Source organism: Tupaia chinensis, unplaced genomic scaffold (assembly GCF_000334495.1).
Source record: "Tupaia chinensis unplaced genomic scaffold, TupChi_1.0 Scaffold145148_1, whole genome shotgun sequence".
In the NCBI taxonomy this organism is placed as follows: domain Eukaryota; kingdom Metazoa; phylum Chordata; class Mammalia; order Scandentia; family Tupaiidae; genus Tupaia; species Tupaia belangeri.
In genome coordinates, this window is record NW_006205008.1 from 1,397,208 (window position 1) to 1,418,324 (window position 21,117).

Below are 21,117 nucleotides of genomic sequence, written 5' to 3' on the forward strand. Positions count from 1 at the left end.
GCGGGGCTGCCAGGACTGGCCCCAAAACTCTATATGCTTTTCTTGAGGCTTAAAAATAAAGCAGTCATGGGACCAGCAGATAGCCTTAATGGTTACGTCACTGGACTCCCACATAGTCGGCCTCAGTTGGAGTCCCAGACCCAGTGACTTAAAACTCACATTGGGCATGTGTGTGTGCATGCCCAAAATCCTGAGAGGAGAAGGGATTACAGCATGGCCATCCCTCCTGGGGGCTGATTTCTTGCTGTCTCTCTCTGTTTTCTCTGTCTCTGCTGTAGCATACATACCCTATAGCAAAAATCTCTCTTAAAAAAGGAAAAGAAATAAAGCAATCATGGAACCAGCAGATGGTGTAATGGTTGTATCACTGGACTCCCATGTAGTGGAATGTGGTTCAAGTCCCAGACCAGAAAGCTTAAAAAACTCATGTGTGTGCATGCGTGCCCAAAATCTTGAGAGGAGAATGGAGGAGGAGGGATAGTGGGATGACCATCCCCTCTAGGGAGTGATTTCTTGCTTTTTGTCTCTGTCTCTGGTGAGTACATGTGCCCTATAGAAAAAAAACTAAAAAAATAAATAAATAAAGCAATACTAATCTGTTTTTAGTGTAATACTGGATTTTTTATTATTATTATTATTATTATTTAAGATTTTTGCCCTAGAGCATGTGCGCTTGCCAGAGAAACAGAGAGAGACAGAAAACAAATCACTCCAAGAGGATGGCCACACCACAGTCCCTTCTCCTGCAGTCTCCTCTCGGGATTTTGGGCATGTGTGCCCAGCCTGAGTTTGAAGCCACCTGGTCCGGGACTCAAACTTCGATCAACCTTGTGGGAATCCAGTAACATAACCACGATGCCATCTGCTGGTCCCATTACACTGGAAATTTTAAAAGTATACGTGAACCTTATTGCTTTATAATGATATAACACTTAATAAGTATCAATTACCTTCTAGATGGTGTTCAAGAAGTGGCTTACGTTCACTCAAACCAGAATGTGATTGGATCAAGCAAAGCTGAAAATCATATGAGCCGATGGGCGGCACGTGATGTCTTTGAGTTGAAGCAGTTTTCTCAGCTTCCCGCTAACATAGCTGTTTGCAGTTCAAAGGTAAGAAGAACATAAGGTAATAACATCTTTAGGTTTTTGTTTTGTTTTCTTTTGGATTTTTTTTTAGTTTTTGCCACTGTGTTTGCTCACCAGAGAGAGGATATGTGAGAAATCACCCCACTCAGGAGATGGCTATACCATAAGCCCTTCTCCTTTATTCTCCGCTCAGGATTTTGGGTATACATACACACGCACTTAGTATGACTTTGAAGCCACTGGGTCAGGACTTGAACCAGTCAGTTGGCCATGTCGGATCCAGCTACTTTAATCTTCACACCACCTGCTGGCCCCTCGTCTTTATCTCGTCTTTCACAGAATTTATCAATAGTAAGTACTCCCTCAAAAATAGCTACTAAAACTATTAGTGACATACAAAGAAGTGTAGGAAAAAAACAGTATCATTGGGAAACTAGTCACTGAAGATGTTTTGAGTGAGGCAACAAATCTATATGTAAATGACTAATAATGTTGAGTTCATAATTTGCTTAATAATTTTTCCAATAAAAAAATTTGCCTAGAGGACCAACAGTTAGCGTAATGGCTATGTCGCTGGAGTCCCACGTAGTCGACTGCGGTTCGAGTCCCGGACCCGGTGGCTTAAACTCACGCCAGGCACATATGCGTGCGTGCCCAAGATCCAGAGAGGAGAATGGAGGAGAAGGGATTGCGGTGTGGCCATCCCCCTTGAGGGGTGATTTCTCGCTTTCTGTCTCTCTGTCTCTCTGTGTCTGCCTGGCGAGCACATGTACCCTATAGCAAAAACCTCTCCAAAAAAAAAAAAAAATTTGCCTATACTTCCCAAGTTAAGAAGAATTTGAGAGAACCGTGTAGTTAAATCAGAACCCAAACTACTTCAAGTCCTGTAGAAAAAGAAAAGTGTGTAATTAGATTGCCTCCAAAATTTCATATCTAATAAAATGCAGATACAAAAAACTAACTTCATGTAGAATTTTAATTTTTAACAAAAAGGAATTTTACAATGTTTAAAGTAATAAATAATTCCTATAGGCTCTTCCTCCTTAATGATTACTATTGTATAGAAAGCCTTACGTAAATGTAATTTTTTTGTTTATAGGTAGTCACTTTCATCAAAAATTTTTTTAAATGTTTTCTTCTTTTTGGCTTACTATTCTTTATTATTTCCTCAGAGTTTAGTGTCTGAGGAGTAGTTTTATTCTCACTTTATGGATAAGCATTAAAAATACATAGGGTTTATACAGATATTGTATTTTAACATAGTACTACTTTCATGAATGAAGGGGGAGAAATTCCTCTAAACTGTCATGCTGCCTTTCTTTACTTTTAACTTATCTGGTTCTACAAAGATTTTGAATCATCATAACTAAACCACAAAGTGAAATTTAAGACCAGAGAAAATATAAATTAAATGGGCAATTCAAGACTGGGAGAAAGTTATAGATACAGTTATATAGGTAGATATATAAATATAGCGATATATAGGACATAATGTGTTACCTAGATATTTTATTAAAATGACAAATTGTATTGCTTTTCCTGGTGGACAGAACAAAGGAGGTTGTCCAATCCGTTCTATTGCTCAGAACAGAAATGTACGAGTCTGGAGAATTTAAGGGAATAGAGCTTTGGGAGGCTGAGGTCCAAGGGCATGGTGCTCACCCCGGTCAGGTCTTGTTGCATCATGACATTAACAGGGCAGGGGTAAGCGTGTGGAGGAAAGCATGGCTCTGCCTGTCTTGTCCCCTCTCCTCATGAACCCACTAGAACTCAAGCATGGGGACCCCACTCGGTAACTTTGTCCGACCTTAGTCACCTCTCAAAGGTCCCAGATTAAATGGGGACTGGTGAGTGACCTAGTGAGCAGTCAGTTGTTTTATAACCCTGTAGAGGAAATATCGTAGTGGACATTGAAAGGCTGTGCTTTTTTACATTTTCAATGTAACCCAAAGGCGTGATGCCAATACAGCTCATAAAAGCATTCTTTGATGACCCAAGTATGCTGCTGTTTGATAGTCTCACTTTATGTAGAAATTTACCAGCACTGTAGACAACATGGCTATAGTTTGATTACTTTGTAGGAGCCATCCACAAATAAATTGGGTCTTCCAGAAATTTGCTTTAAGATACAGAGTGTATCAGAAGCTTTAAAACAGATGGCCGATTTATTGGAGTGGTTTTTTTTTAAAAAAAAAAAAACACCCTTTTTTAACCATATCCTTTTCCAGACAGACACATTTTAATGTGAGAGGTTAGCTAATTTGGTGAACCGCCACAGTGCATGTTAATGAAATATAACTGGAAATGGTCTTTAGCTTCTCTAAATATTTATGAGAGAAGAAATTTACAAGCATATAATTGTATCAAAAAGATGGATGAAAGACACAACTCTTAGATGTAGAAGTCCCTTTGGGACCTTAAGGAAAGTTTTAAAAATGGAAAAGCTAGGAATATATTCTGCTTCTAACTTGTCAACCCTAACTAACAGTTTTGAGATGGACAGCACAGTCTCATCAGAAACCTGTCTCCTCACAGTGATTTTCAGAGTGAGGGGCATCTCTCACCAGGAAACAAATTGGAATATCTGTTCCCCGGGTTTTGTTTTGTTTTGTTTTGTTTTCTAGCTTTTTCCCATAAAGCATATGCACAGGCTAGAGAGGCAGTGAGAAGGAAAGTGACAAATCCCCTCTAGGGAAGATAGTTATACTGCAATCCCTTCTCCTCCATTCTCCTCGTAGGATTTTCAAGCTGCCGAATCTGGGACTCAGTTGCTGTCAGCCATGTGGGAGTCCAGCACCTTAACCACCACACCACCTGCCGGCCCCCTTGGGGTTTCTGATATATCAGTCAAGACCATGTATCTTCCTAATCACATATACACTAACTTAGAAGGTCTTATTCAGGAAATGTGAAGGAATTTGTTTAATGACTAAGTCATGGTGGATGTAAAATATTCAGGGCTGTTTTAAATCCACTGAGCATGAATTCCAGTCTTATGCCACCAGTGCTGGCAGAGTAAAGCAGGAGTGACTCCATCTTGGAGGAGCACCTCCATTATAAACTGTTAAATTCCTATAACTAGAAACTTGCATTCTCTTTCTTTGCCTAAGAATAAATAGAGTGATTGACATTCCTATTGTCCTTAAAACCCCACTCCTTCTGGTTGCCTTAAGATAAGGTCCAATCGCAGGACCTTGCCCAGTGCCATAGAGATACTGAGATTCCATTGTGTTTGGGTAGAGATGGAATATACCCTCAGGGATGATTAACCTGCCTACCTGCTTGGTCTGCCTCTGTGATGCTTATATTGTAAAACCCTACCCCCTACCCTTTCAAGCCCACTGCTCTTTGTCCTCATGACTCCTCAGTCATCCTGACATGATTGTGCGGTTTTGGCCTATATAAGCTCCTTTCTCCTTTCACTCTGGGCTGCGGGTTTTTGAGAGACATGAGTTCTCCCAGCCCCCCATATGCCCACCAACTTAATCAATAAAGCACAATAAATGTGGCTATGTCTGGATGCCCTCTTATTTCTGGCTGAGTAGACTGTAACAGACCAAGAACATTCTGTGTGAATGTGCATTTTAGTGGCTAACTTCTCCAAGTTCATACTTGATACAGTACAATTCCATTCCAACACTTCAAAGCCATCCCACAGAATTTCTAAGGAAAAAAATGTTGCAATCATTGATTTTGTCATATCTAGTCGATTGCTACAGCACTTTTAATGAGGAAATCATTGAAACAAAGCACCATCTTTAATTAAAAGTCTTTTATTACCCAATGAGAGGTTTTACAGCTTGTAAGTATGGCATTGTGTGGCAGGAGAGTTTGGAGTTTTGAGAAAATTTTAGAATAGTTATGGAAAGGAATGAGAATAATCTGAGGGAAAGGGAAATGTGGCAAGAATAACACAGACTCAAGTCAAAGTGATAGACAATACCCACCAACCACTTATTCCTGGAATCTCCAAAAAACCCTAGCTCTCCCACCCACAGTGCAGTATCTTTCATCTAGAGCTCAAATCCCGAAAATTTTTTTGCTTGAGAGGTTTTTGCTACAGGGCACATGTGCTCGCCAGACAGACAGAGAGAGACAGAGAGACAGAAAACGAGAAATCACCCCCCAGGGGGGATGGCCACACCGCAATCCCTTCTCCAATCTCCTCTCAGGATCTTGGGCACGCACACACACACGCCTGGCAGGAGTTTAAACCACCTGGTCCAGGACTCGAACCGCAGTCGACTACATGGGAGACCAGAGACATAGCCATTATGCTAACTGCTGGTCCCAAATCCCGAATATTTTTAATTACGGAGCGTTCTTCTGAGTGCCTCATGTCTGTCATTAAAGTTGTGTTAGAGAACTTTACTCTGCTTGAGAATATTGCATGTGTGTGCACGTGCGAACATGAGCTCACACACATACACACACATACGTGACTGCAGCCAGATGGATATGTGTTACCTCATATTCTAAGAAAACAAAACACATTCTACTTACTTGTATGTAACGAATACCCAAATTGCAGTGGTCACAGTGTGCCAGTATTTCACTTTCTGAAGAGTACCATAACTGGGACCAATAGTTAGCATAATGGCTATGTCCCTGGATTCCCATGTAGTTGACCATGGTTCGAGTCCTGGACCCGGTGGCTTAAACTCATGCCGGATGTGTGTGCGAGCATGCCCAAGATCCCGAGAGGAGAATGGAGGAGAAGGGATTGCGGCGTGGCCATCCCCCCTGGGGGATGATTTCTCACTTTCTGTCTCTCTGTCTCTCTCTGTCTTTCTGGCAAGCGCATGTGCCCTATAGCAAAAGGCCTCCAAAAAAAAGAGTACCATAACTGAGCCTGAGTGATAGGCTTCAAGAAAATCTCGAAGGCATGTGCTAAATGGAAAAGTTACAAAAGAGAAGTAATGGATGCTACTGTCGTAGATAAAATCCTATGGTCTTTCAGTTTCTCAGTCTTTTGATGTAATTATTGATAACCAAATGACAAAAATCTGTGCATCTACTTTTCAGATTCAACCATATGTTAAGAAAAGGCCTGGGGGACCAGCAGGTGGCATGGTGGTTAAGGCACTAGATGCTCCATATGGCCAACCACGGTTCAAGTCTCGGATCCAGTGGCTTGCTTTCTCACCCTCCCCCCCATGTCTCTCTGGTCAAATTAAAATAAAAATGAATGAATAAATAAAATTTTTACAAAAGGAAAGGCCTGGGAGCCAGCAGTTAGCGTAATGGCTATGTCGCTGGACTCCCATGTTATCGACCACGGTTCACATCCTGGACGCGGTGGCTTAAAACTCACGCCGGGCATGCACACATGCGTGCCCAAGATCCCGAGAAGAGAATGGAGGAGAAGGGATTGAAGCGTGACCATCCCCCCTGGGGGGGTGACTTCTCGTTTTCTGTCTCTCTGTCTCTCTCTGTCTGGCGAGCGCACGTGCCCTATAGCGAAAAACCTCTCCAAAAAAAAAGGGAAAGGCCTGAAATATATTGTCTTTTTCATGTTTTCCCTTTTTTTGTAGTTTAGATTTTTACAAATGAGTAGATATTTATTAAACATACTTTATAGATATCCAGAATTAAAGCCCATCTCTGCTAAAATAAATTTCCAGTTTTTGATAATAAAATCATGTAAAACTGTGTGCAAAATAAGAACATGTTTTTCCTTAAATTGTACATGTTTTGCCTTAAATTATGCTTGGATACTTGAGAACCGTTTCAGAAGATAGCTCATTTAAAAGATGAGACGTCTGATAATAAGAAAGACCTGAATGATTTAGGATTAAGCTCAGACCAAAAAGAAATGTTCTAAGCATTTTAAGGAGCTGATAATACCTTTATTAGAGCTAATTTGTTCTTTTAATATATATGGAAGTATGTCACAAAACTTAACTCTACCTGTTTGTGATGTGGTGTCTCCTTTTTTTCAATCCACTGCATGTTTTCAACTTAAGTTTACTTAAAGTTTTCTGAAAAGAAATGTACAAAGACAGCATTCAATTAAGGATTAATCACTATGGCAACTGAGATGTGGTGACTGAAGGGGGAGGATGTATTCTCCCCTCAGTTTCCTGCCAGCTGTCATAGTCAACCTCTGCTGCCTGAATCCAAGCCAAAATATAGACTGTGACCGACTCGAAGAAACTATATCTGTATTTTTATAAATTGGTACAAGTATCAGACTATAAAAGAAGACTTAATCCCCTGAATTGGATGACAGACACTTGGCACTCTTGCCAGTGTTTGACAGAGAAATAACGGGTCGCTTTGTAGTAAAACCTGGATTAATAGTAAACCCTTCTTTATGTTATTGCAGTGTGGTGTAAATGCGAGAACTAAGCATGCTGTCAGCTCGGGGTGGGAGGTGGCATGGAGGAGTGCCTTTTATATAACAGTACAGGTTTAAGCACTGTTCAGAATACTGTAAATACAAAATGTTGTGTTAGTAAGAACTTCTCTTGTATTTGTGTTAGGCTGGCATTTTGTAGATTGCTTAAAGAAAGGATTTCTCTGAGCTATAGTGGATTGGATTGCAGTATGTTTATACAGCTTTTGGAGTCAGCGAGGAGGGATGGACTGTTTACAAGGAGCAGACTTTGGGGAGATAGAGCGTTCCATTATGCTGTTTTCCAGGATAACGAATGGCATGATGGTTTAAAGTGATTGTTCACAAATGACTGGTTTATGAAGTAGTCCAGTAAGTAAGGTTTATGGTTTCAGCATGTAACGGAATTAACTCTTACTGGATGGGATTTTTCATGGTCTTACCATTTTTCTTTCTATAGCTAAATGCTGATGTTATGGTCTTTATATCAGAAAGTTATTCTTTCAAGTAATTTTAGTAGAGATCAAGATTTTTGCAATTGTGTGTATAGATATGTATGAAGTTATGTTACTGGTACTGGCATGAAAAGGCTATAACATTTCTGTCCCTAGAACTAGGCTTGATTACAGGTAATGTTCTGTCTCAAAAGAGTAGTATGTCATTCCGTTACCTAAGCAGAGGAAGGAGAGTCCAGTGTTAGTCATAAACATGTCCACCTATTGCCCTCCCAGCTGGGGGCTGCCAGAAGCTGTGGCATCCTTCCTCATGGTGATGCTATCAAGATTCAGAGATTGATGTAACCGATCAGCTGATGTGTACAAAACGGATGCAACTCCTCACAAGAAAGGCACTGAAATTACTCGAAATATAAAGTTTTATTACTGTGATTATTGCTCATCAATAGCAGTGATGAATTAAACTCCCTCTATGAGTCTGTGCAATGATCTCTTGATATTTGTGTTTCTAGTTGTACTAATAGAATATTTTAGAATACCTTAAAAGATCTGGATTCCAGGGGCCAGCAGGTAGCATAGTAATTAAGACGCTGGACTCCCACATGGCTGACCACACTTTGAGTCCTGGACCCAGTGGCTTGGAACTCATCCTGTGCACATATACATGTGTGCCCAAAATCCCAAGAGGAGAATGGAGGAGAAGGGACTGTGGCATGGCTGTCCTCCCTGAGGTGTGATTTCTTACTTTCTCTCTCTCTCTCTGTGTCTCTGGCAAGTGCATAAGCTCTACCTTATAGTATATTCATTCTACTTAGAGTTTCATGCCTAAAGTCAGACGTGTATTCATAGATCTGTATATATCAGCAGAGCTTGCTATTGAAAGTAGTTAGATTATTTAAGAAGTTTTGTGAATCAATAAAATGTAGGGGGGGAAAGGGGAATGGAAAACAACTGTGGACACCTGAGATAGTATGGGAGGAGGGTGGGAAGTGGCAGAGGGTAAGAAATAGAGGGGAAAAAATACATATATATACACACATACATACATACATACATACATACATACATGTGTGTATATATATATATATATATATATATATATGAAACTAGAAGTGGAAAATTATTGACAAAAGAATGAATGATTAAGCCACTGTGCAGCATGTTCTGGATGGGAACACATTTCATATGCTGTGACAATGTTTAGTGAATGAATGTAAATTAATTAATTAAAAACAAAAACATGTATTAAAAAAAAAGGTTTGGATTCCATTTATCTAATTTTATTGCTAAAAGACCTGCCCTGATATATGACTAGCTTCTCACAAAGACAGCTATAGAAAAAAAATGAATTTGGAAGGAATTATAAACTAATTTAACAGTGGCCTGACTTGACAAAAATAATCTTTGCTTTTGCTAATTAGGAAGTAATTTAATCCTAACTCTTCTCCTAGATGATCATTTTTTCCAATTACATACAAGGTAACTAAGATTTCTTTGAATATTTTTTGTGTTTATAATAGTTGGAAGATTCTAAATACTTAAAAAAATACTTTTACTTTAAATGTCTTCTAGCTAATGGTATGAGAAGGTTTAGAGATATAAGGCCTCATGGAACTCTGATGGACTCCTCCTAGTTAAAGAATGTTAAGCACTTAACAACCCTTTTCAAATGATATTTTATCCCTCTATGAAAACCATGGTATCAATTGGACATGGTCACTTAATGGAAACACCTATTTGCTTGTCATCAGATGATACTCCCTCTTTACTGAATTCTGAATTTTGTATAAAATGAATATAGGAAAATGATCAGGTTAGGCAATCCTAGTGCTTCAGAATATGAAGGATGATTACAGGCTACTTAACCCAAACATTTCTTCTTATTATTATTTTATTTATTTATTTATTTTTTTGGAGAGGTTTTTGCTATAGGGCACGTGCACTCGCCAGAAAGACAGAGAGAGACAGAGAGACAGAAAGCGAGAAATCACCCCCCAGGGGGGATGGCCACGCTGCAATCTCCTCTATTCTCCTCTCAGGATCTCGGGCATGCACGCACATGCACCTGGCGTGAGTTTAAGCCACCAGGTCCAGGACTCAAACCGCGGTCAACTACATAGGAGTTCAGTGACATAGCCATTACGCTAACTGCTGGTCCCCAAACATCTCATTTTATTGCTTTTTTAAAATGACAGTAAGTAACTTTCCTCAGGGCTCAACAACGACAGCTTGCTTTCCTGTGGTCTTTGGTCTCTTATTTTGTCTGGAGATTCCCATTTTACTTTCTCAATGTGACAAATCAGTACTTTAATTTTATAAGATACCATGTTTGTGAAGAATTACCTTCACTTTAGCAGCTAGACAAAAAAAAAAAGTTCAGGTGATTGAATGCATTCTTCCCTTTAAAATAATTTTTTTTTAGTTGGTTAAACTTTTTTTTTTTTCCTTTACTTATGCTTTCCTCAACTCGAAATAGCCTTCAGCTTTACCTTTCTAAGGTTTTCTCACTTTCCCTCACTGTCTCTCTGGAGAGCACATGTGCCCTGTGGCAAAACCCTTAAATAAATAAATAATGGAGCTGATTTTTTTCCCCCTATAGGTTGTAAGCAATTGCCAGAGAAAGAGAGATAGGGAGAAGAGAATGAACACCCACCCACCCACCCCATGGGGGATGATCACACCACAACCTCTTCTCTTCCATTTCTCCTTTCAGGATTTTGGGCATGCGTGTACACTCACTCAGCATATTTCTCAAGCTGCTAGGACATGAGAGGACTTAAACAAAAAGAAAAGAGAAGAAAAGCAAAAGAAAAGAAAAGAGCTATAGTAAGGTTATTACTGAAGAAAGAAAAAAGTTTTAAATCTGTTGTAGCCTAAGTGTACAGTGTTTATAAAGTGTATGGTAGTATATACAGTAATGCCCTTAACCTTCCCATTCACTCGCCATTCACTCACTGACCCACCAGAGCAAATTCACGTTCTGCAAGCTCCATTCATAAGTGCACTGTGCATGTGTACCCTTTTTTTATCTTTCGTATGGTGACTTTTGCTGCATCTTTTCTACGTTTAGTTATGTCTAGAGACACAGATGTTTGCCATTCTGTTATGCTTTCCCACAGTACTCAGCATAGTGATGCTCTGTACAGGTTTAGAGCATTTAGTAGCCCAGGAGGAAGTGGCTGTAGCAGCTGGCCTAGGCGCTTTGTAGGCTGTCCCACCTGGATGTGCGTAGTACACTCTGTGATGTTTGCACATTTATGAAATCGCCAAATGATGTGTCTCTCAGAATCTTCTTCATTAAGTGGTATATGACTTTCAAATATGTATCATAGTTATGTAATCACATATCTTTGTCTTCTAATAAACTCCAGACTTTGAAATTGTAGGATATATATCTTATTCATCTTTGAGGACCTAAAATAGTGTTTTATATGTAATTGACACTTTCTGAATAAGTTTAGGTTTTTGTTGTCAGGGTACAACAAACCTCACTGGTCTGTTTTCAGAAGTTTTAAGTGGTTTAAATTCTCTTTTCTGTGAACAACTTCCATGGGTTTTCTGGAAATCCTCCAGAGGTGACATTCAAAGTCATTGAATGTATTTAATCAACCAGGAGAAATGATCACTTCCTGTCTGAGTGAAAATTGTTACCTGACATTCCTGAGTTTGGATGGATTTACTTAGTATGCATCTCCAACCAGTTGTACCCAATTCAAATTTTAGTTCCTACATACGGGCTCAGTCCTCAGGGATTGCTCTACTCCAGGGTCCTTTAGCCCTCAGATTCTATGCCAGTCATTGTAGATGTGGTATACACCTGATTCTTGTTACTCACTTCATATTTACTTATTCTTTCCTCATGTATATCACAAACTACTTAAAGACCAGGACCATAGAGTGCACTTCTGTAAACACTATCAGTTAGCAATGGACAGCACAGTGTGAGAATTCAGAACATGTTGACTATTGGAAATTTCTGCATGCAAGTACTATGTAAGGTAGATTCCTTGCAATCATTTTCACAAGTAAAGGCTCCTCAACTCTTAGCACCACCAGGAAGTGGACATACTAGCAGGTGATACAAACATATTAGTCATGTGTGAACAGCTTAGCATGCTGATCTCTTCCTCTTTGTTCCTTCCTTGTCATCTGTTGGTCATAGCACTGATACAGGAAACCCATTCAAGAAGGGAAAACATGAAGAATGGTATCAGAAAGACTTCTACCCCATGCATCTGCAGTTGCAGTAATAAATCTGAAGTCATTGTGTGACTTAATTTTCTGTCCTATTAAGCTCTGTGAAATATCATGTCCTTTCTGTGGTACATAAGGCCTGTCTCAGTTTGGCCCTCTCCCACTTTTCTGGTCTCAATCCAAGACACTCACTTATTCAGAATTTTTTATACCGAATATATGCCAGACACTATGCTAGACACCAGGGAATAAAAGATAAATAGACTTTGCCTAAACAGCCTTCAGGTTATGAACTTTCTTCCAGACATTCTTTTATCCTTCCATGCCTTTACTCCTGTGGTTCTTTTGTTTAAAATTCCTTTGTTCCTATGTTGGACAGTTGAACTCCTATCCCGTCTGTCATCTCTAATGCCCTTTTACAAGTCTTCTCCAAAACAGTGTAAATTTCTTCCTCATTTTTATTTGTATGTGTGTCTATGTGTGCGTACCTGCTGCAGCCATTACCACATTATATCATGCCATACCATATGTGTGTCTACAAGATGATAACCATCTAAAAGTAGGCTATGCAACAAGTCATTAAACTAATTCACACAAGCTAATTCACATAAGTTTGGAAGGAGGCATTTCTAGGGTGGTGCTACACACCAACGATAGCATAAGGATTCACATTCTTTGATTTTCTGCCCTATCATCTTTAGTAAGTTAACTATTATTCCTTTGGCCTTTTATTTCATGTTGCCAGATGACTGCCACAACCCAAAAGCTTATTTCCTCACACAAATGCATCAAAAAAAAAAAAAAAAACAGGAAGATTTTATTTATTTCTCTCTCCTTTTATCAGGGAGGATAACCTTTTTGGAAAAACATAACTGACTTGACTAATCTCAATTCACACCTCAAGAACTGAGAAAGCGATTTGCGCCTGGCGTGAGTTTAAGCCATTGGGTAGCTATCAGCAGTGTCTGCTACAGTTTCCCTGATTAGATGATGAATCTCTTTGTGTTAGGAAATGAATCTCGTCTATCATGTTGAGGACAAAATTCTGACTATTTTCTATTCCTGAGTTGTTTCCTAGGGGGCCTGGGAGAGTCACATCTACAAACATTAACAGACCATTAATAGTGGGATGTTATATCCTGTCCCAGGCATAGTGTTTTTATAATGTACACTAAGTCTTCTTACTCTTTTGCTAATTTCTTTCAGTAGCAGAGATTTGTGATTTTCTATAACCAACTACTAATCCAATAATTTCAAACTTACCTATAACCTATAAGTCTTTGCTTCCAGATGTCCCACCTTTATGGGCCAGGCCAGTGTGAAAAACTCTTTATGCTGATTGACAACCGTTCTGTCCTCAAAACTGTATAAAAGGAACCACTGTATCTCAGCATCCCAAGAAATATGCTTGTTTTTCTCCTGGTTGATCACTCATATTTGTGCTTAGAAATAAACCACATTAATTATTATTTTTATAGAGTTGATTGATTCTGTCGACAGTTATTCTCAAGACCTAGAATTGTACCTGGGACGTACCAGACATGTGAGTCCAGTGCCTTATCCACCATGTAGTTCGTTTCCCCCACTGTTTAGTATTTTAATTTTCACTTGAAAACTTGAATTTTATCACTGGCAACACACACTGTCCTTTATTTTCCAAGAAGACATCTCACTAGGTTCCTTTTTGAGAAAGTCAAATACCCAAATCTGAATAGCCATAGTTTGTGTCATTCTTTCAAGTACAAATGGTATTCCACAAAAAAATGAGTAGTTCAGTTTGCAGCTCAAACCACTGTTCAAGTGTTTTATGAACACTTCTCATCTCATTATACACAATATTTTTTAAATGGGCATTCAATGGTTGAATTTTTTTAATTTTAATTTTTTTTTCTGAGATAGAATGAGAAAAAGAGAGTTATCCCCAACAGGGTCCTTGCACTGTGATCTACGCCCAGTCTCAGCCAGTCTGCATCATTGGCACATGCCTGTGCCCTGTGTGTAGAGGGAGGTCTTGGGCTGTAAACCTGGGACCTTCCCATGTGAGTCCAGTTGTGCTACTGCTGCACCACTGTCTGGCCCCAAAGTGTTGAGATTCGGTAAAATTAAAAATGTCTGTTACTTAGATGGCATAGTGGTTATGTTGCTGGACTCCCACATGGCCAAACGCAGTTCAAGTCCTGGACCCAGTGGCTTGAAAATCACGCCAGGTATGCATGCATGTGTGCCCAAGATCCCGGGAGGAGAAAGGATGGGGGCATACCTCCTGGGGGGAGATTTCTCACTTTCTCTCTCACTGTCTCTGTCTCTCGTAGGCAAGCTCACATGACCTAAGGCAGAAACCTCTTAAAAAAAAAAAAAAAAAAGTCTGCTGCTTTATCAAGGATATTTATTACAGAAAGCAGTTTTCTATTCCTGGAATTATGTGGTGTTACAGAAGCCAGTAACTGCAGGTATACTTCCAGGACACTGCTTGATTCATGCCAGGCTGCCAGCAGTTTTCCCACTATAGCTTTTTTTTTTTTTTCCAAGAATTATTTTACTTAGATTTATTTATTTATTTACTTACTTACTTACTTACTTACTTAAATTTAACCAGAGAGGGACAGAGAGAGAGAGAGAGAGAAAGAAAGTAGGAAAGCAAGCCGCTAGGTCCTGGACTCAAACCACAGTCAGCCATCTGGAAGTCCAGCGCCCTTAACCACCATGCCACCTGCTGCCCCCCCCTCCACTATTGCTTGTGCAGTATCATTATAAATGTCAATAAGTGAACAAGGCACTTTAGTATCCTGAAAAATAGTTCTGACTTTGCAGAGCCTCTGAAAAAGTCTGGGATATCCTAATGGTTCATGGACCATACTTTGAGAACCACTAGTCTACAATAAATGACTGTTTTCATTCAGAGATACTGAATACCTCCATGCTGGGAAAATCGGACTATGATGACCAAGAACAGGTTTGGGTTTCACCCAAATTTAGTGCATGCACGTGAAAAGTTTCCCTCATTGAGTAAACCCAGAATGGCCCTTCTTTCTAGAATAATCATTTTAGCTATCTGCTCCAGCCCTGGTTCATGGCTTTCATCTCCATGGAATGGTTAGATACTTGGTACATCTTGACAGTTACCTGTAAGAGTGTATAATCAAATGCTCAGTCTCTTCAGGTCAGTTTAACACTTATCATTCCCCCTAAATGCAAGGACCTTCATGATCTGTTCCTACATCCCTCTGCGTCTGTACTGCTCCCTGCTGTACAGTACAGGTCTGCCTGGTCACTAGCTGCTGAATATCAGCACATCCAGTCCTGGCTCTGAATTTCCTCATTTTTGCCTTCTCCTGACATCATCCTACCATGGCTTGAAAGTCCAGCTTCACAAGACTTCCCTTGCATAATTTTCCCTTGTATTATTTCTATTTCAAACTTGATAGTTTTATTACATAAATGGAATTGACTTTGATTTAATATTTTATGTAGGCATGTACATCATACCACACTAATCAGACAATAATGTTACATGTAGGTTGAAGATTCCACTAAAGGAATAACAACAAAATCAAGGGGAAAAATAGGTAAGGCCCCCTGTCCGGCGTGGAACTGCTTTGACTGTCCAAGTCTTATATATGTAACTGGATCACAGTTCAAGTCCTGGACCTGGGTGCTTGAAAATCATGCTGGGTATGGTGTGCTTGCGTGCCCCAAATTCCAGGAAGTAAATGGAGGAGATGGGATTGTGGTGGGGCCATCCCCCCAGGGGGTTGATTTCTCACTTTCCCTTTCACTCTCTCTTGGTGAGGCATGTGCCCTATGGCAAAAACCTTAAAAAAAAAAAAAAAAAAAAAAAACTAAAAAGTTTGTATCTGCTACCATGACTATAACATCTTCCCAATACTTAAAGATTTTTTGATAACAAAATAATAAGCTAAATACATCAATATTTTGAGGATCTCCATAACTCAATCAATAGTTTCTAAAAAGCCAGTAAATGTTATTAAAAATGATACATGGGAAAAAGATTCACCAAAGAGCAAAATATGTCAATGAATTTTAATTTTAACAATACAGTAATTTTCCTGATAGGTTTCAGATTTTTCATGAAATAAGCCTTAATTGAGTTTTGGTATAGTATCAAAAAAGAATGGCCATAATTTCTGAAAAGTCTATTAACATAGTCTTCCTTTTTCTAACTGTCTGTATAAGGTCAATTTTCTTCATGTACTAAAACTAAGCTATGTTGCAACATATTGAATGTGGAAAATAATATGAGAAGTCAGCTGTCTTTTATTAAGCCAGATATTGAAGACATTTGCAAAAATGTGAAACAGCCACTCTTCTCAATAAATTTGTTTGCTTTGGAAAACATAGTTTTTAAAAAGTTATTTATGTTAATGTATAATAGGCTCATTATTTTTAATAAATTAAATACTTTTTTAAAGAATTATTTCAGTTAACTTTATTTATTTATTTATTTAAATTTAATCAGAGAGATATAGAGTGATGGGGGAGTGGAGTGAGAAAGCAAGCCACTAGGTCCAGGACTTGGACTGTGGTCAGCCATGTGGGAGTCCAGCACCCTTAACCACCACACCACCTGCTGGCTCAATACTTTTAATTTTTTTCAGTGTTATAGCCTACCTAAACAAAAGCTCTTTGGCATCCTTAATCATTTTTAAAGAAATCCTAAGACCAAAAAACTTCAGAACTGCTATTTTAGGGATTTGAAAAGAGTCACCCGATATTAAATTCAATTCTAGCAGAACATACTTCCACTTGGCCTTTCTCTGTGTAAAAATGTTACTTCTTCTCCTATCACTCAAGAAAACATATCAAAATAAGAGAGTGAAATGATGTGGTTATAAAAGCTCCACTCTAATTTATTTTAAAAGGGGAGTCACTCACAGATTTCAGTACTTCATTATTAGTAATACATACTCTGCATCAAACTTCACAACTGCCCCATCGGTGGTGGCGCAGTGATGCTGGAAGCCATTTGGAGGATCTGTGTTCAGTTCTCATGTTGACCTGTACATGGGTGTGTGTGTCTATGATCCTGACTGGCTGAAAGGCTAGAGGAAGGATTGCAGCATGGGACCCTGTTGGGGGTGCTTGTCTCGCTCTTTGTCTCTCTCATGAAAGAAAAAAGGAACCCCCCCCCCAAAAAAAAAACTGAAAAACTAAACTCACACTAGTTGCAATGTCTCAGTATCATTTGTGACATAGTTCTTGAATGGTCTAACCTGGACACTGTAGACCCATTGGTGACCTGTGGCCAAAGTGGAGACCACAGAAGAGGGAAGTAGGAGCCTAAGCCAGCCACTGGGAGGCACAGGCAGGAGTGGATGCCTGCCAAGAAAGGCTTTCTTGAATTATTATTATTTTTTATCGCCAGCACCACTCTTCTGTGATCTTTTCATATAACAGATTTTATTTTGATTAGAGTCTATAAATAGTCTTCAGAGAAAATATTATAATGCTTATAAATAAAGTTCAATACATATAAAGATTTGAAATTGAGGTCAGGCCTCTAAGATGCTATGAGCCTATCAATTACTGTTTGCTGGAGATTCTATAAAAAGAATGGTAGAGTTTTGAATTTTAAATATGAAAGAAAGTGACAGGAGTGTCAGTTCCAAATCCCACATCCCCCTAGATCCTGGTAATAAGGCTTAAAAAGATACAAATCCTCCCAAGTTAATCCCATAAGTAGCCAAATAAGGCCTGACCCCGGGCTCTGTGGAGTTGAATCTAGTGCTTAGACTCCCGGCCCGGAAAGGCCCAGGTTCTGGCTCTAGCCTTTCTCCATAGGAGATGTTAAAAGGAATTTACTCTCCTACTGCCCTCCTGGTGGAGACTGAGGGGTTCTCGAAAATTCTCTATTGCATATGTGTAGGCTTTGATGGCAGTAATTGCAAGGGTCTCACTTGGCCCTTTCTTCACGTCAACTGTCATGGCCATAAGTGGTAGACCCTCCAGATTGCCAGATCACAGGGAGATGGAGTTTATATTAATGTTGAATATTTAATGTTTCTGTTGAATTGTGTGCCCACTGGTCTTTGCCTGTTCTGCCAACGTTGTCACTTTGCTCCGTGTTTTAAGCTCATGGTTCTTGAACAGTGGGTCTCCCACTTAAAGGATTTTGAATTTCCACAAACTCTTTCTCTCCTGTTTAATTTGGTATGTATTTATTTGAAGAGCTATTTCCATTATTGTGGATAAAAAAATGGCCTTGGGGCAGCCAATATAAAGTCCACTGTGGCTCACTCAGAAAGCAAAGTAGTATTTAAAAAGAGTTTAACTAATTTGTCACTTCCTCCTTCCAGGAGGAAAGGAGAATGATAGTTAGAAACTTTAATCTTCCTCTCTTCCCACCCTCAAAGATTTTCTGTTTGAATCCAAGTGCATTTTTTTTTTCAGATTTAAATGTCATTTTTAAACATACGCAGGAAATTTGACCTTCCTATGTGCTCGTGGTGGGTCCTCTGATCAGCTGGCTTTTCTCCAATGGGTGAGTTAAGACAGTTCATGAGTGGCCGTAGGTTTTGAGGATTGGAAAGCTGCATTTACAGTAACATTTCTTATCTCTAGGCAGAAATCTTGAATTATTATGCTTGTGCAAAGATCTTCAGCAGTTTTATCATTTTAAACTCAGATGCCATCTCAGAGAGTGTGTGCATAGCCCACTCTCCACTTTTACGGCACTCCTGAGTCCTGCTTTGCAAAGACAAGCAAGTTTATGACTTTGTGTGTGTTTACAGAGTTTGGCCCTTACCCAAAAAGAGATTTCTTTTTTTAATCTTTTGTTTGAACAGATGTGTAAACAAAAACATTGCTACCTCTCAGACTTCACTGTTTAAGGTTTAACAGAGAAGGAAAAAAGATTTTTTAAGCTTTATGGCAAAGTTGGCACGATCGGGCTGATGAGTGGGGCTTGTGGCCACGTGGTGCACCCACAGTAATCCTGACCTTAGAGCGTTTTGTGAAGCTCTGTACTCTTCTCAAGAACAAGGTGTAGACCAAAGAGCTTTCCTGTGGTGGGCAGATCTTAAAATCAAGATTTTTAATTAAACCTTCCACTCAGACTTTTCAATGGTCAGGGCCATCTGGACCTTCTGATTCCTTTGAAAACCTCCTCCCTGTTTCCAATTTTCTCGTTGACTAATCAAGCCTAATTATCTTCTTATGGAAAAACAGTCAGTATGACTGTTAACTATACACTGCTTTGTTTTGGTGTACTCTCTGTAAGGTATATCCTGGAGAAGAAGCCCTGTTCCAAACTTGCTAAATCAAAGATACCACTGCAGTTCCTTGCCAGCCATGGTGGCACAGTGATGATACCATGCTCTGCAGTGTGGGGCCACATGGGTGGCCCCTGGTTCATGTCCTGGGTCTCACTGTACATGCTGAGTGTGCACCCATGCCAGTAATCCTGGCTAGCTGAAGCTGGGGGTAGATCACAGCATAAACATCTTTCTGCTCCACCTCCAATGGAAGAAATTTTAAAAGTAAACTTTTTTTGACAGAGAGGTTTTTTGTTTTTGTTTTTGTTTTCTTTTCTATAGGACACATGCACTCACTGGAGAGACAGAGAGAGAGAGAGAGAGAATGCAAGAAATCACCCCCAAGGGGATGGCCACACAACCATCCCTTCTCCGTTCTCTCAGGATTTGGGGCACACACGCACATGCGCCTGGCATGAGTTTTAAGCCACCGAAACTAGGACTCAAACCACAATTGACCACGTGGGAGTCCAGCAAAGTAACCATTACGCCATCTGCTGGTCCGCAAAAGTAAACTTTTTAACAGAGATTTCACTAATTCCTGGTAGTCTGTCCTGTCAGGCTGATCTGCTTCCTGCGTACCTCCTCCCATAAGCTTCCTCTGCAATGCTTGGGGTATGAATGAGCCAGGGAGAAGGAATCAGCATTGTCTGGACTGGCTCTGCATGAATCTGCAAGAACTAGCCCAAGGGGGTTTAGAAAAATGGCAGAGCTTACCAATAGTATTTCTTCTACCTAAAGGGGAACTAGAGGCTGTTTGTGGTTGCTTTCGAAACTCTCATTTGCATTGTGATGTTTCTTAACCCATTGTTACAGGCTGGTGGGTTTGGGATAGATTCAGCTTTTCTCCTGTCCTTGCTTTTCCTATGTAGGAGCCCTACATGTTCTTTTGTAATTTACCTCCAAAATTATTTGTTATTTCAAGGAATATCAATAGGAAGATTTTATTTGTTTGTTTGTTTGTTTTTTCTTCTCAAACATTCTCTGAACTATTCCAGTACATTTTCCTGGTATATAAAGATAGATTCCATGCATAGGCAAGTAAACAAATAAGTGTTAATGTAATTATATGGCTGTGAGGTTGGAGAAATCTTCCATTTTTTCTTTTTTAAGTACACTGCTGTTAAAGGTTGCTATCTGGGGAACCAGCAGTTAGCGTAATGGCTATGTCGCTGGACTCCCACTTAGTCGACCGCAGTTCAAGTCCCAGACCCGGTGGCTTAAAACTCACGCCGGGTGCGTGTGCATGCGTGCCCAAGATCCCAAGAGGAGAATGGAGGAGAAGAGATTGCAGCGTGACCATCCCCTCTAGGGGGGTGATTTCTCGCTTTCTGTCTCTATGTCTCTCTCTGTCTGTCTGGCGAGCACACGCGCCCTATAGCAAAAACCTCTCAAAAAAAAAAAAAAAAAAAGGTTGCTATCTGCAAATGTTTGAGTTGGTTTTGTTTTCTCCTATCCTTTCATATAGAAGACCTATAACATAACTTATCTTCTTTTTCATTTATGCCTTCCAATAACTTGTTTCAGTGAAAGTTGTGCTGTTTAGCTTAGATCTAATGCCTTAAAATAGGTAGCATTCACTTTTGGTTCAAAGGAAAAAGTATCAGTTATCAAAGCTCATTTAAATGTTTCATACCATTGATCTAAATGAAGTTAAGGAAATTTCCTGCTATAATCAATGTAAATGTAAAACTTTACAGTAAGAAGTCAGTTATACAGAATTATAAATAGTTATTAGATCTAGTATGGATTCATTTTGGCTACTTTAAAAA

At 39.5% G+C, this 21,117-nt stretch overlaps 1 protein-coding gene across 4 annotated transcripts in view; it reads left to right on the forward strand.

Annotated features, from left to right (window-relative positions):
* The window catches only part of ERCC6L2 (ERCC excision repair 6 like 2), a 175,365-nt gene that overhangs the window by 123,762 nt on the left and 30,486 nt on the right, over positions 1-21,117 (forward strand). For all 4 annotated transcript variants that reach the window (XM_006167823.3, XM_027768002.1, XM_027768001.1 and 1 more), the window contains one exon: positions 958-1,112. In XM_006167823.3, coding sequence (XP_006167885.1) covers positions 958-1,112 — 155 coding nt within the window. The remainder of the gene's footprint in view (positions 1-957; positions 1,113-21,117) is intronic.